Below are 16,240 nucleotides of genomic sequence, written 5' to 3'. Positions count from 1 at the left end.
TAAAAAAATATTTTCTCGTATATACATATAAAGTTTCTGAAGGATGCCCAAGACAGTGGCAGCCATCATCATACCTGGGAGTAGAAATGTGGGGTAAGGGGTAAGACCTATTTTTTATTTTCTATTTTTCTATTCTGGTTGAATTTTATTTTATTTTTTTAGTACTTTATTTTTTAAATTCAGATTCTCTCTCTTCAAGAGCTTCCAATTTGATGGCATCTATAAGAAAACTCCTCTGAGACAAAGCTTCAAAATATCTTCAGAAAATGTTTTAGGTGACAAGTGCTTATTGGAAACAGCAGTCTCGATTTGTCTCACAATCAACAAGGAGAGAGGGAAAGGGTGCCTTCCTCATGCCAACGTGCACCGTCTGAGCTGATCCTAGCAGCCTTCCCCATTGGAAATATCAACTTCAATGATGAAAGCAGAACGTTTTAGGTCTTTATAAATAAATGTTGGTACTGTTCCTGAAAATTGTCAAGTTTTCATTTGCATAAACAACAGCCGCTTTATCTAATGCTATAGATAATGACTTAAAAAATAGATGGTGGCTTATTATTTGTTTTTAACACATCATTCATGAGCCTGATTATTAAAGCAAAATGGTTCCTGGGCTGAAATCTACAATGTCAGATCTGAAAATTCATTGACATAATTTGACAAAGAATGATTATAATGAGCAAGTTGGAAGATGCTCTACAATAGAGGGGAGGCCAGGCTAAAAGCTCAGAGGAAATATATACATTTTTAAAAATTTTTTTATTTTAGGAGATATTCAAGAGAATATGTGAAAAGAAGTTTAATATTATGTTTTAATCTGATTTTCAAAGGATTTCTCCCTTCTTCCTTTCTCTCTCTCTCTCTCCCTCTCCTCTCTTTCATTGCCGGAAGATAAAAGGTCTCAGTGTCATGGAAAACTAAGCAGTGACTCACTTTTCTTTTGCCTTTCACTGGAGGAAAATCATTTCGGGGTGAAAATTCTCAAGGAAGTCAGTTTATCTCCTCAAAACAGAAAAAAAAACTAATCAAGCATTGTCTGATTAATTAGAGATACTTGAAAAAAATGCTATCAAGACCTACAGCTGTAATCAATTTAATCAACATGCAGCGAGCCAATCTGGTTTTCTTGATTAACAAAGCTGAATGTTAAACAGAAAAGTGTGACATTGTAGTGCCATTAGCTAAAGCTACAAATTGAACATTTTTCCTAAATATCCAAAGTCAGGTCAGGATAAAGTAAAAACTCAGTCTGAGGACCATGGGCATGAACATTTCCGTTCCTCCCATTAATATTTCTATGCCAGAAGAACAAGTTTCATTTAAGTAGTAGAAATGGGTAGTAACTTCAGAATGCTTCAGCGAAGACACACGAAAAACCAACTACCTGGAAAGATTACACAATAATAAAATAAAGACAAAAAAGTGTTGTGAGATTTCTTTCAGTTTATTGTCATCTAAGTTGGTTATGAAATTTATCAGGAACAGACATGCGAGACATAAAGAGATGAAATTTTTATTACATTTTTAAGATGTGAATGTAAAATGCATCTATAGTGTCTGATGAATAAATTGAAAAATTTAATTTCGCTTATTTTATTTTCATGAAGTCAATTTAAATGTCAAGATGTCTAATGCATGATTGGTTTATTAATGGTTTGTTTCTTGCTATAAAGTGATGATTATATTTTGCGTAGTTGGTCTTTGCAATACAGTCTGGAGTTATATCTGTTAAAACAGCAATTCTCAATTTTTTAGGGGTAAAAAAATTTTTTTCTGCTTGGAATTTAGTAAGAGCACAAATAAATACTTTCTAATCAGTGTGTTGCAATATTTGTTGCATCTAATGTTACCAAAATAGTTTCAATATAGAAATATGTAAATAATTTACCTAAAAAATAAATTGAATAGAATTCAAGGTAATCTTAATACCATTCCCATTCCCATACGTTTACTTGAAATAAAGGGGAAAGAAAAAAGTAGACATGGCATATAGTAGTCATTCAATAAATAATTATGGAGTGAACCACTGAAGAGTTAAAGCTTACCCACTAGTAATATATTATGGCAGCTATGATTTTGGCTGGCCACTTTTCCTTTCCCTCTTTTGAGAAACTAGCTCTTTTTTCCATTAGGCAACCCATTCCACATGGTTTGGGGGTTAAGCCTTCCTTCACTCCTAATATGGGGGCAGGCATGAGACTCAAGCTAGGCCAGAGTCCACTCTTGGACTTTTGCTGGGTAAATAGGGTTGTGACTCATGTCCACCCAAGTATGCATATGTGAATGACATCTATCGAGTATACTTTTCCAACCGAAAAAGAAAGGCTGAACAAAAACTATATGAAGCTGTGATAGTTTTCAAGAGGTCCTTTAGAACCTCTACATTTTTATGGGAGGCTTAAATATTACTGTTTTACTCAGCAAAAGGATGCACATAGAATGAGGACTTACATTCCAAATAAACACAGCATCACTGAAGATGCAGGGGAAACAACTGTCCCTCCAAATGATAGGTTTCATCTTCATATCTTTGAGGAACATTCAAAAAATATCTGAATGCCTGTTCTATGCCACATTATACTTCTGTTCTCGATATTGACAATACAGTGGTGACCAAGTCACAGTCTCTCCTCACATGGAGCTTACAGTCTAGAGTTGGAGACAGACAATCAATCAATCAATCAATCAATCAATATAAATAAATAAACAAAGAAGTGAAGGGGTTAGAATATGCCACCCCTAAAACTATGCTGATTTGACATAAAGATTCTTTTGAGCTGAGGTTATGAGAAAAAGTAGACACAAGAAAACCTCTCAGCCCTTCCCTCTCTACCAGGAAGGGTAGGACGATTCTACTGGAGACAATTCTAGACTGTTCTCAGAGACAGTACCAGAGGAATCGACATAATAAACCTTACTAACTAGCTCTTATCTTCCAATAGTTTCCCCAATATTTATCCTGCCACAGTTTGCCACCCCTAGAAGCTCAAAGTCCTCTTCCTTTGTCTTGTCACTTTTCTACAAAATTTATTGTTCTTTTGTTAAGATGTTGTATGGGCCCAAGTTCTAACCATTCTCTTGAGTTACTCATCACTGAGTGTTTCAGAAGTATGCACAATGCAGGTGTTAATAAGCTTTTGTTTATTTTGCTCTTGTTAATTTTTCTTTTGCCCATTTAATTTGCAGGAGAACCTAGGAGGGTAGAGAGAAAAAGTTTTCTTTCTACAGAAGGAATATTATTTCTGATAAAAAATGCTATAGAAATTTAAAAATAAAAGATTTAGTGAGTAATTCATAATAACAACTCTAGCACAGAGTAAAGGTGATAGGTTCTCATAAAAACTCCAATCTATTGCATACAGACTGATTCTAAATGCACAGGGAGAATGGGAACCACAGAATGGCTGACTTCGGCCATTTCTCGGAGATAGATGTTTCTAATACAACGGGCTTCTCAGATGAACAAATGAAATTCACATTTAAACCATGTTTACCAGGGAAATCCTATTGCTGAGAGGCTGCAGGCACTTTTGAGCTCTTGGATGTGTAGAGCACTGTCCAAAGAATGGAGAGGCAATGTGGAATCAAAGAGAAAAATTCCATGACCTTAGATTGACTATCTCAACTTCTAGGATCGATTTCATAAAACCTAGCAAGGCCTGGCTGGCTACAAAATGAAACACTGACATATTCCTATGTTGCATATCTGGATGAATAAGTGGTTAGGGTGGGACTGTCACAACAGCAATGGCTGTCACCACCACAATGGAAAATATTTCGATAATCCAATGTGGAGCTGGACATTAGACACATAGTAGGGTACCAACATAGCATATAATTTAAGTTGCACAGTTTTTGATTTGACCTTAAATTTTCTTTTAGCTTTGACACCTTTGGGTTAAACTCTGTGTCCGTTTCTTCACTTAGAATACGGGGATAACAGAATTTACCACACTAGATTGTGGCAGGGATTAAATAAAGTAATATAGCAAATTCTCACTACTCACTGCCTGCTACAAAAATGGAATCAATATGTGATAGAAATGTAGTAATAGTAATAATGTTAGTAGATGTTATTATTATTTGAAATTACAGAAAAAGATTCACTTTCAAGCAACTTTGTATAACACCCTTTACAGTTATAAGACAACTACATGTTAAATGCTTTGTAATTAAGTCCTTAGTAAATCAAGAGCAGAGTTTGCAGCCTTTTTGAACTTTAACTAGAGAATAACTGCCTTAAAATTAGAATACAAAATAAAACCACCTCAACCTTTCTGTGGAATGATGGGACTTAATGGTGTAGAAAGAGTAGGTGGGGTTTAAATTAATGCTCTCTGGGCTTTTGTAAAGAATAACTAGAGGGTATCATTTTCATCATTAAGTGTGTCAGATTATCAGATACCATATTTATGTACTGATTTCCATTTTCTTTTCAAAGTTTGGTTATTCCTTTATGTTCAGTAGTCAAATAAAACAATGATATGCTAAAAAGAAGGCTCTGTGAGGTGAATGACAATTTAATTTTTCCCCAGCGTTGGCTGGTTGCACAAGAAAATAAAGAACTAGAGAAAGCTGACAGGATCTTTAGTTGATTAGATTTATTTCCTAGCAGTTGTAGGGTGTGTTAATTGTAACATTTCAGTTAATGAAAAATATTGTGATAGAATGCTGATGTGGGTGATAAATGGACTTTTGAACAGATACGATGGTAAAATGTTATTTTAAAAACACTGGGAGAAAATAATCAGAATTCTTTGAGTAAATTGGGCTTGCCAAGGAAGGCAATAATTCTTTCACATCGCCATGCTACCTTCATCATCATAATTATTTTTATGGTGTTACTGCAGCTGCTATTCAATCTAAATATGGACCTCATTCCATATAGAAAGCTCACACGCTAAATTGTAAAAAGGCAGAAAGATACAGAAACATTAAAATGCCAGAAAGAGCAAAGCGACTATTTTAGACTAAGAATTACACTAATGGTTTTTATGGATAAATTCTTTTATTAAAGTACAACATACATGTAGAAAACTGCGCATATAATAAATGTATAGTTCAATGAATGATCCTAAAGTAACCATAACCACCACCTGGGCCAAGAATACTTCTCCTCCTAATCATTATATTCCCTGCTCCCCAAAAGTAGCTCAGATGGTGACTTTTTAAAAAAAAATTAAGTTTATTGGGTGTAATGTTGGTTAATAACATTATATATGTTTCAGGTGTACAATTCTAGATGGCGACTTCTAACACTAACAATTAGTTGGTCTGCTTCTGAACCATGTATAAATAGAACAATACGTATTCCTCAGTTGTCTAGCTTATTTCCCTCAATATTATATTTGTAAAATTCATCCATGTTTTTTAGTATAAATAGAATTCCACTGTGTGAATATATCACAGTTTACTTATGCCATGCCTTCTACTATTAAAGGTGACTGGGTTGTTTCCAATTCAGGGCTGCCATGGATGTGTTTATGCTGAGGGGAAAACCTTTTTCCTTTTCCACTTGGGTCCAGTGGTTGGGGGCCTGCAAATTAACTGACAATAGCCACATGAACAGGTAAAGAGAAAAGTTTACTTACATGTACACATCGTGGGAGTTGCTCAGTAATAAGTAACTCACTGAATAGCCAGAGATAAAAGTTTATATAAGAACTTAACAAAAGGGGTGGGTTTAGGTCTTAAGGGGGAAAGTATGGAAAATTGTATTGATTGATTGATACTAATGGGAATGGGCATTCTGTCTTCATGGCAGCCGAATGGCAGCTGTATTTTTGGGAGGCCCTGCTTTAGTCAGATCAGGGAAGTTCAGATAAGCCTTCTTTCTGCACCTTTTGTAGTTCAAACATTTTCACTGTAAAACCATCTTTACATCAACCCTGGGGGTCTCAGTGAGCCCCCATAATTGATATGTTTTGGGCGCACATATGTATGTACTCTACTGGCCACGTATCTAGGAGGGTAACTATTGGTTAAAAGGATATAGTACGTTCGGCTTATGTAGATGCTGCCACAACATTTTTCTAAAGTAGTTGTGTTAACTTATACTCCCACAGGCAGTGTGTGAGGGTTCTATCTCCTCCATATCCTCAACAAACTTATTGAAATTTTACATTTCAGCTGCTGTGATGGGGTGTAGTAGAATTATAGTGTGCTTCTTCTTCTACACTGTGGCATGCTTTTTTACCTTAAGTAGTGTCCTTTAATAAATCCCTAATTTTAATATAGTCCAATTTATCATCATTATCCTTTATGAAACTTGAGACCTTTTTAAGAAAACTTTTCTACCCCAAGGCCATGAAGCATTTCTTAGAAGGTGCCTTCTAGAATTGGGTTGTTCAACATGGTAGTCGTCACTAACCAGGAGCGGCTACTGAGCACTTGAAATGGAGCTAGTCTAAATCAAGATGGGCTATGGATATATATATAAAACATACACTGGATATCAAGGACTTAATATGAAAAAAGAATGTAAAGTATCTCATTAATATAATATTTTATACTGATTGCAAAGGGGCCAACAAACAATGAGAATGACATAAAGATTACTTTAAATTGAAGACATTTAGACAAATAGCAGATGCAGAAAGCAATCTTATCTGCAATTCTCTCATCTGTCTAAGGTAGAACTTTCAAGAGTCAGCTGCTACAAACGTCACACTCTGGGAAAATCTCCAGTCAGAGAGGCAACTGACCTTTATCAACTGGACATTTTAAGAAATTGTGTCAACAAGCCTTATCAGAACCTTTCATCGTTTTCCTACCCTCACACCCCGCTGGTTGTACAGAGGGCCACTCCTTATAGAATGTTTCCACATGCACGTGTAGTAAACTCTTTCTCCTGTTAATTCGTTGTCTGTTAATTTACAGCGCCCCCTGCCCCAAACCTATCACTCGAACCTAAGCTGAAGGAGAAAATGTTTTCCTCCCATAAATTACACATTGGAGTGATAATGTTTTGGATATACTGGGTTAAATAAAATATATTATTAAAATTAATTTTACCTGTTTTAAAATTTTTAAATATGGTTACTAGAAAATTTTAAATTACATGGGTGGCTCACATTCTATTTCAAGTGGACAGTAGCTCTAGATAATGTTTTCTTCCTCAGATGTGATTCCTTTGCTCTGGCAAGTAATTAAGGCAATTACAATGATTCAAAATAAATGTGTTTTGAACCCTCTAGAGACCTAGTCTATTTCTGGTTAATGCTTTTACTCCAGGTGTAGCACTCTAGGGCTTACTATGGCCCCAACTCCTTATTGGTCGTGAACTCCAATTTTTGTCCCCCAAGCACATAAAGTTGTTGAAGGCTCTGCTCAGCTCCTCAGCCTCTCAGCTGCTCCTTTCTGAAGTGGAATTATTCCTGAGAAAATTGGCATAATGTGAAAGCTGCCTCTCTTGGCTTCCCTTCCCTTCTGGAGCAAGACTCTGTAAATTCTCACTTCCTGGGAAGCTCTCCAATGGCTTTAATCAGATGATTCTCATATTTTGTCTGGCTTCTCTGGTTGTTCTCAGAGGGATGTTCAGTGTGAAACAACTAAGTCTGCTATTGCCAGAGGAAGAACTTATATTAATTAAGTTAAAATATATTATACCTGTCATTTAATATTGTAAGATTTTAATTATGGTTGATATGGAGAACTGAGTCAGGGTTGTGGAGAAGAAGCAGTATTAATCTCACTTTAGTTAAGGAAGACTTTACAGAAGAGGGGGATGACTTTTAGAGTAGGAGACATTAGCAAGGTGATAATTCCAGGGTTAGGGAGTATCACACAGGGCTAAGACTAGAGTCCATCTGATTACCTAGCTGACTAAATAAGTAATGGAAATGCTAGTTCAATTAGGTTATAAATCACATGCTAATTCCAATTGGTCTGCAGTACCTTATTGAGAAGGATTTTAAGTTTACAGTGGGGCGCAAAGTGCAAGAAGATTGTGATCCACTAGCAATGTCTGTAATATACAAAAGATGGGGCATAGCTGCACATGAATGTGAATCATAACATCCCAGAAATCATAAGCTATGATTGAATTATCATGCATCAAAGTACGATAGAATTAGACTGTTTGTAAATTAAAATAATTTAGATATATCGTGTGAGGGTTCTAAACATGCCATCCTAAAATAATGCTGCTTTGACATATAATTATTTTTAGCTGAAGACACTTCAGAAACAGTAGATTCAGGAAAAGCTCTGATATCCCACTTTCTATCTAAAAGCAGGACATAACGTTTCTCAAGAGAAAGGTGCCATTTCTGGTATAGGGTACAGCTCAATCACCACAGACTAATACCAGGCCAGAGATAGCACCGAGAGGAATCTACAAAACAAACCTTACTAAAACAACCTTTATTTTCCATTAGTTTCCTTTGTATATTTATCCTACCACAGTCTGACACCCCTAAGTCTTGTCACTTCTCTACAAATTTATTATTCTGTGTTTAGATGTTATATAAGCTCCAAGTTCTAACCACTGCTTTGAGTTACTCATCACTGAGTTTCTCGTAGGTATATTTGTGCTGAACACATAAAATAGAATTTGTATGCTTTTCTCTTGTTAATCTGCCTTTTGTCAGTTTAATTTTCAGGGCTCAGAACCTAGGAAGATAGAGAAAAAAGACTTTCCCCCTTACCTACAATCACATCACTTCAAATTGGCCGTTGATCAATATTAACATGGTAGAAGATCTTTAACGGAGGCCCAAAGGGCTTTATATTCAGCTATGGTCCACTAAAGTTATAATAAATGTCCTGCAGGGACAGTGAGTGTGCCTTTCAAATTTATGAAAGACACTAGGCTGAGAGGGAGTATAGATCGGATGATAGAACCGAGATTCAGAACAATCTCAATAGTCAAGAAAATTGGTTCAAACACCAGTACTTATTGTACCACTATTTCTCAAGATCCAGTTTTGTGTTAGGTCATGGCACAAAATGTAATGGTGAGCAAAAATAGATTTCTTGCCCTCTTAGAACTTACAGTGTTGAGGGTGAGACTAACATCAGATAATCAGAAAAGAATGAATAAGTGCTATGAAGTTAAATAATGCTCTAAATAGGAACTCATGGGTTCCTTGGGGAAGTGATGCTTGAAAGGAAATCTAATAAATGAAGAAATATTAACCAGGCAAGGTGGAAGGTAATATAGGGGAAAAATGTTTTAGGAAGAGGGAACAATGGGCAAAGGCCCTGTAATGAAAATATGAAGACAAATCAGTAATATCTATGAAGCATTTCACTGGAATGGTTGTGAGAAGATAATTTCCTGTTGTAAGTGATTTAAATGCCCAGAGAAAAAGTAAATGTAGTGTTAGTATCCTTAAAACATAATTAAAATTTGTAATACAAATGCTAGTTTAGGAAAAAAACTGATTTTAAAAGACAATGATATTTCCTGTAAGGTCGTTGCTGTGATATTTTAGATGATACCTTTTTGTCTAATTTTAAAGCTATATATTTTAATAGAGAATGGTCCAAAATGTTTTTAAGGTTGAACTGGAAATATGTTGATGATTTAAAAATGTATGCAAAGTGCTTTATTATATTATACTACCGGAGTGTTATTGTAGTTTAAAAATATCATTAAATCAGCACAAACCCACACTTATCATTTCCTGCTCATTTTTCACACCAAGTTGCCTTCTGACTATGAGTAATCTGTTAATCTGCTCTTTGCCTCACAATTTGTCAAAATGACAGATTCATTCCTTCTCTAATACATAATATCTTCATTTACTGTACGCTTTGCTGCATCTTTCTTTTTTGTTAGCACTGAAATTTAGAAAACCACAAGTAAATTTAGAGAATGTCACATGGGTGGTTGTTCTTGTTTGTTTCCCATTTCTTCCATTATTCTAGCAAGAGAAATTCAAACTTTTCTGGACTCTTAATGTGAATTTACAGTATTTCCAAAATGAAGGCAATTTCAGGTTTCAGTAAAAGTGTTGTTAAAGAGGTTGGAAGAAGGCAAATGGTGAAATACAAAGTAATTGTACCCTTTGCCAAGTCGAAACATTGACCATAACAGAATTTTCTTCCAATGCTCCTGGGCAGTGAATAGATTGTCACCTTCCACTTCCAACTACTAGGTGGAAAGAAAAAGGTATCATTAAGAAAGAAGGAGAGAGAGAGAGAGAGAGAAACATTCATCCAGTAGTTTAGGGATGAATTTTCCCCCTCAAAAGATAGAGCTTCATTAGCATAGACACCACTGCTTAATTGAAAGCCATGCTGTGATTTTATTTAAACTGAGACCTTCATTTTTATCATAGTGTCGACTGATCTCAGGCCAGGCCAGATCTCAGATTTCTTGTTCTTTGCTATTTTGATAATACAAATGCTTCTGCTTAAAAATTGTTTGCGGTTAATTCAACAGAAGATATGTTACTCTGCCCTCCTTTCTTGCCTTGGATTTCATTGCTTATTAGTCTATAAATTCTGCAAATAAAGAGAATAAAGAACTGAAAAACACAAGAATATGTAAAATTCTAGCCAGCTTTCTTTCATCTTAAATAAGAGATGAAGCACATCATCTACAAATCACCATTTGGCTTCACTTGTCACTGATCCAAGTGTTCACATCATAAAACAAAGGTCACTATTGTTAACCTCAGAGGCCAAAAGCAAAGTTGTTTACAGCAAAATATGAGACGTCGCCTTCTAACTGTCTCATTTCAGCACACACAGATATATTTTTCCATGCGTACACCCAATACTCAACAGCATTATCTTGCTCTGAGCACCAAATTGCATCTGATTTGTCTTAATGGCAAGTGAGCTAAAGGCTTTTAAAAAAATCAATGGACAAGAAAGAGTCAATAGAACAATAATGTTAGTGTTAATTCAATCAAATCAGTTAAAAGTTGTTTGCCTTTTCTCCTTCATGTCATTTTAAACAGGCTGGACATGTGTGACTCGTACTGTATTTTAATATACCGAGTGGGTTTTTATGCGGTAATGAACAGCAAAATATGAAGCTGTAAACTCTGGTAAACATAATATATTGCTTGAGTGAAAAATTATGTGTTTTAACTTTAATCAATGTCAAAATGTAATGTTTTTCATTAACGAGAGAAACAAAAGAATTACAGGGAAGTAAAACCGACTGCCAACCAAAGCAGAGTGCGTGAGGGGGCACAGGCTGCAATTTCTCTGTGCCAGGCTTGGTACATGCTCCCAGGTCCCTTGACACCTTTCCTAAAACATTCACACACTTCTGAATGTTTTGATGACACGCTTGATGACATGTAGTGAAGACTGGCCTGTATGGGAGGCCAAAAGCTTGCAAAAGGCACTTTAAAGTCATCTTTCCACGGTGCTCTGCACATAGTCAGTGCTTCAAAAATACTCACTGCATGTTGCTGAAGGTACGAACTGCAACACACTTTCAATCATTTTGTGCTATAGTGCAGGGGTCCTCAATCCCCAGGCCGTGGATGGTACAGGTCCTTGGCCTGTTAGGAGCTGGGCTGTACAGCAGGAGGCGAGCAAGGGCAGGGGTAGGGAGTGGGTAGGGGAGGGTGGTAAGTGAGTGAAGCTTCATCTGTCTTTGCAGCCACTCCCCAGCACTAACATCACCGCCTCAGCTCCACCTCAGATCATCAGGCATTAGCTTCTCATAGGAGCACTGATTCTTGGTGCCAAAAAGGTTGGGGACCACTGCTGTAGTGGTTCTTGTTTAAACAAGGTAAATTATTCTGCATTAGGTTACAAAATGAAGGATGAGGCAGTGAGTCTACGGAAGTGACTGGCTGTGGCCATTTAACCATAATTATGGGCTTCCATTTCTTAGCTTCATGTCATTATCCTGGACCTCAACCTGCATTCCCCTCCTCTCCCCTTCAGATAGAATAGAGGCGAATGTTACAAACTGGAATTAATACTTTGACTTTTTAAAGGTGCCCATTACTCTAGAAGGGGAAGGTGAATCTTTTAATTAAAAGCCGAAACTATAAAATGTTAGAATGGTAAATAATTGCTTTGGTAATCACCTTTTTTACCCAGGACCCTGAACCAAAGGTAATCTGAGTTTTTCATCTGGATGGATAACAGTGACTGGCGGCCGGGGGGCTGGGTAATTGCGGGAGCTGCACATTCTGCTACTTAAAAATGCTAGGATTCTTCGGGGATCTATCATTTCAGCCATATAAGCTTTGGGAGGTCGGGGGAGAAGATGAAATCTATTGTCCTGAAACTCTCATGGAAATGGGTTTCATGAGTTTGTAATTTTGGAAAACATGACAATGACTAAAATATTGATGAGTATTTTCCCGGCCCTAATGGCTTAAGATTCTCTTATGTAATACAACTGGAAAAGCAGCAGGCTCAGGCTGAATTGCTAAGTCCCAGTGGCCCAAGAGAGACCTAGTCAGAAAGCAGGCAGACTTCTCAGCTGAGAAACTGGAGTGGGGTCCCCTGCTTCCCAGGCAGGGCCAGAATGAACAAGGAGGGAGAGGAAAGAAAAAGAAAATACTGGTCAAGTGGGCAGGGGTGGCACCCACTCTTTTGGGGTGATGGCTAGTAAAAGGTCTGGGACAGGGTGCCTAGAGCAATCTGGCTCTGGTAGAATAAAGATCAGAATCAGAAATGAAAGCGGGCTGGGCAGGCCAAGTGCCAAGAGCAGAGGAGGAAAGAGAACTGATGGGGCTGAGGACCACCACCTGCCCAATTGTGTTGGTGACGTATTGGGTCCTTTGGAACCTAATGGCAATGGTGCCCCCAAAGTTGTGCAGAGCATGGTCTCAGGTTCAGAGTGGTCAGAGGTGAGAAGCAGGATATTTCTCGAGGGGTTCAGTTTGCCACCAAGGGTGCCCTTAGCTCAGGTTTTCTCTGGGGCAAGGCTAGAGATACTAGGGAAGCCATTCTGAACCTGGCCTTTGCTGTATGTAGACTGAGGAGGAAAGGGGCCCAGCTGAGTCTCTTTGGACCAGGTGTTTTTAAAGTCTGTTGTAAAGGTTGGACTAGTGGACTGCAGATCTCTCTAAGAGCAAGAGGGGTCATGGAGTCACTTGAGTTTAAGAGGGAACCACACCAGAGGCTCAGGTTAGTTCATTCTGTCTCTGTCTCTGTCTCTCTCTATATACCACGTGTGTGTGTGTGTGTGTGTGTGTGTGTGTGTGTGTGTGTGTGTGTGTGTGTGTGTGTTACAGTTAATCAGGAAATTCTCTGTTGTACTTTGGTCTGAAGAAGGAATATTTGCTAAAAATCCAACTTACTTATTTTAAAATGATCCAAACAATCATTTGAAGAGGAACATGACATGCAATTTCTGTATTTAATTTCATTTTTTATACATTTTCTCTCTTTTGTGTTGGTGGGGCAAAAACTTAAGCTATAGAGGAGAAACCCATTAGGCTGAGCCCCGACAATTGAAGAGGAAAGAAAAATGAAGCACTGTGATCAGTCCAGAGTAGCGCTTGTAGGTTACGATGACAGGCCAGCTTGCTTCAGTCAGGCCAGCTGAGCCAGCGTGAACTGAGGTCAGTGGTTATTAATCTTCTGTCAAAATCTGCAGAGCTTTATCAGATAGTTATAGTTATAAGTACGTTTATATCACAAAAACATGTGGTAAAGCTGCAAAGGATTCAAGACCTAACACAATCTGCACTGACATTAAAAAAAATATAGATAAGTGATAAAACATAAAGCGAACACTTTAGAAAACCATGCCATTCATTACTGAGCATTCTAGGATTATTTTCTATATTATTTCCATAAACATTTAGAACCTTGTAGAGCCTTAGACTGCCTTCTCTCTTCCCCCTAATTTTCCAATGAGTTGTAAAAATAGTAAGTAATAATCATCATTTGAAATGAAAACTGGTTATCTATTCCATTCATTGGAACAGACAACTAGAACGTAATCACAGCTTATTTTATAAAACCCATTCTTGAGCAAAAATATCTTGAGCTATTTTGAAAAATCTACATAAACACATACATAGATGTGCCTAAGGGACAGCTCTAAACTCCATAAACCAATAGATGGCATTTTAAAATAAATGGTTTAAGGCTGCAAACAGCATCCATTTTGCTCCGTTTGGCAGCATGTAAGTTTACATGCTAGGAAGCACTTCTCAACATGAATGAACTGTGAAATTGTTTCCTCCTACCTAACACTCCTCTAAATCGTATCAGATTATGTTAGCCATTTCTGCACCTTGTCACAGAGGCTGAGGGTGCCCCAAGAGGCAATGTATATGGACACTGGAGGCAAGGATCCCAGCATCCGAGACACTACCTAAACATCAGTCAGTATGTTAAGAAAAAATAATGGGAAATATCACACCCACGCCTACCAATGCAAGAGGAAATGGCTTTGTTGCAAATCTAGACATGCAAGATAATATGATGAGGTAAACCATGTGTATTTCAATTCCTAGACCGTATGTGTCTCAGGAAATGATTACCATTGTATCTCACCTTTATCCAACATCAAGCATTGCCCTATGAGTGTAAGTGAATTCTTTTACTCTGAGAAAAACAATATATGAATATATGCAGTGTTTTAGCTATTTTCATCCTAAAATCAACTCTTCAAAACTCAAATCTGCCTGCTTTGTGGATTGCATGCTATCTTTAACTTTAATCATAAACACAGAAAACTAAGAAGGTAATTATGTTGCAGAAATAAAAATCTTTCCAGAATAAATTATAAATGAAAGACTTTGGTGATTTTGATTGTTCTGTTACATTAATGAAGCTAACTGAAAGTTAACTCTCTAAATATGTATGTATGTGGGTATGAGTTATATAATTAAAAAAATCTTAGGTTCTTAGCCAGTATTACAAGAAATGTTAAAGGGACTTCTTTAAGAAGAAAAAGATGAAAAATATGAATTATAAAATGGCAGTAACTACATCTCTATCAACAATTACTTTCAATGCAAATGGATTAAATGCTCCAATCAAAAGACATAGGGTGGCTGATTGGATAAGAAAACAAAACCCTTACATATGGTGCCTACAAGAGACGCACTTCACATTGAAAGACACACACAGACTGAAAAGTGAAGGGACAGAAAAAGGTATTTTGTGAAAATAGAAGTTAAAAAAAAAAAAAGCCATGGGTAGCAATACTTACAAAATACTTACAAAATAGACTTTAAGAGACAAAGAAGAACCCAGGAATTTCACCTCTGAGTATTTATTTGAAGGAACCCAAAAGACTACTTGGAAGGCACATGTGAATCCATACATTCATTGTGGTATTATTTACAATAGTCAAGACATGGAGGCAACCTGGGTGTTCAGCAGTGGATGAATGGATAAAGAAGAGATGGTACATATGTACAATGAAATATTACTCAGCCATAAAAAAAAATGAAATCTTGCCATCTGCAATGACATGGATAGACATAGAGTATATTGTGCTGAGTGGAGTAAGTCAGATGGGGAAAGACAAATGTCATATGATTTATTTATATGTGATATCTAGAGAACAGAATAAATGAACAAACAACATAGAAACAAGCTCATAGATAGCATTTTGATGGTTGCCGGATTGGTGGAGGAGTTTGGGAGATTGGGTGAAGGGGAGAGGGGATTAAGAGGTATAAATTGGTAGTTACAAAATAGTCATGGGGATACAGAGTATAGTAAGGGGAATATAGTCAGTAGTATTGTAATAATTGTGTATGGTCAGATGAGTATTGGATTTATCAAGATGATCACCTCATAAGTTATATAAATGTCCTATCACTGTTTTATACACTTGAAAATAATATAATATTGTATGCCAACTGTAATTAAAAAATAAATAAATATTAAAAAATAATCAGGTTCGTAGGTCTCTGAATATTGCAGATATTTCATGAAGCTAATGTGACCATTTCACCTCTCAAAGGGCACCATCATGCTCTCCTCTCGATGGACCTGCATGTGCTCATGTCCCCATCACCATCATGTGCATTACTCTAATCACAATCACACTTAATTCAGGAAATCAAGAGCCCACCTGCTTCTCATTTATCATTCAGGGCCTTTGTATGCCAAACTTTCCATCCAGGATTTAGGTTAGATGCTTGTTTATCCAAGGGAGTAGACTTAGAGACTTTTCATTTCTTATATATTTTTTCATATTCATTATCAGTATCTTTTAACTTTAAAATTTAATTTTAGTCTAAAACATGGGATACTATTTGTAAGAAATATAATAAATAAAAATTTCAAGAATCATAGCTTTCAATTTTAAGTTAAATTATGTGCATTACATGATTCAATTTAT

General features: G+C 36.7%; 1 protein-coding gene across 3 annotated transcripts in view; it reads right to left on the bottom strand.

Annotated features, from left to right (window-relative positions):
- CUNH3orf67 (chromosome unknown C3orf67 homolog) overlaps positions 1 to 16,240 on the bottom strand; it is a 213,627-nt gene that overhangs the window by 21,500 nt on the left and 175,887 nt on the right. The window contains exon 15 of one of the 3 annotated variants that reach the window (XM_011371756.2): positions 13,256 to 13,530. The exons of the other annotated variants lie outside the window; for them this stretch is intronic. Coding sequence (XP_011370058.1) covers positions 13,461 to 13,530 — 70 coding nt within the window. The 3' untranslated portion in view covers positions 13,256 to 13,460. Of the gene's footprint in view, positions 1 to 13,255; positions 13,531 to 16,240 lie in introns of those variants that run through there. 3 annotated transcript variants of the gene reach the window in all.

This window comes from Pteropus vampyrus, unplaced genomic scaffold (genome assembly GCF_000151845.1).
Source record: "Pteropus vampyrus isolate Shadow unplaced genomic scaffold, Pvam_2.0 Scaffold195, whole genome shotgun sequence".
Lineage (NCBI taxonomy): Eukaryota > Metazoa > Chordata > Mammalia > Chiroptera > Pteropodidae > Pteropus > Pteropus vampyrus.
This window is presented reverse-complemented; position numbering and strand designations above follow the sequence as displayed.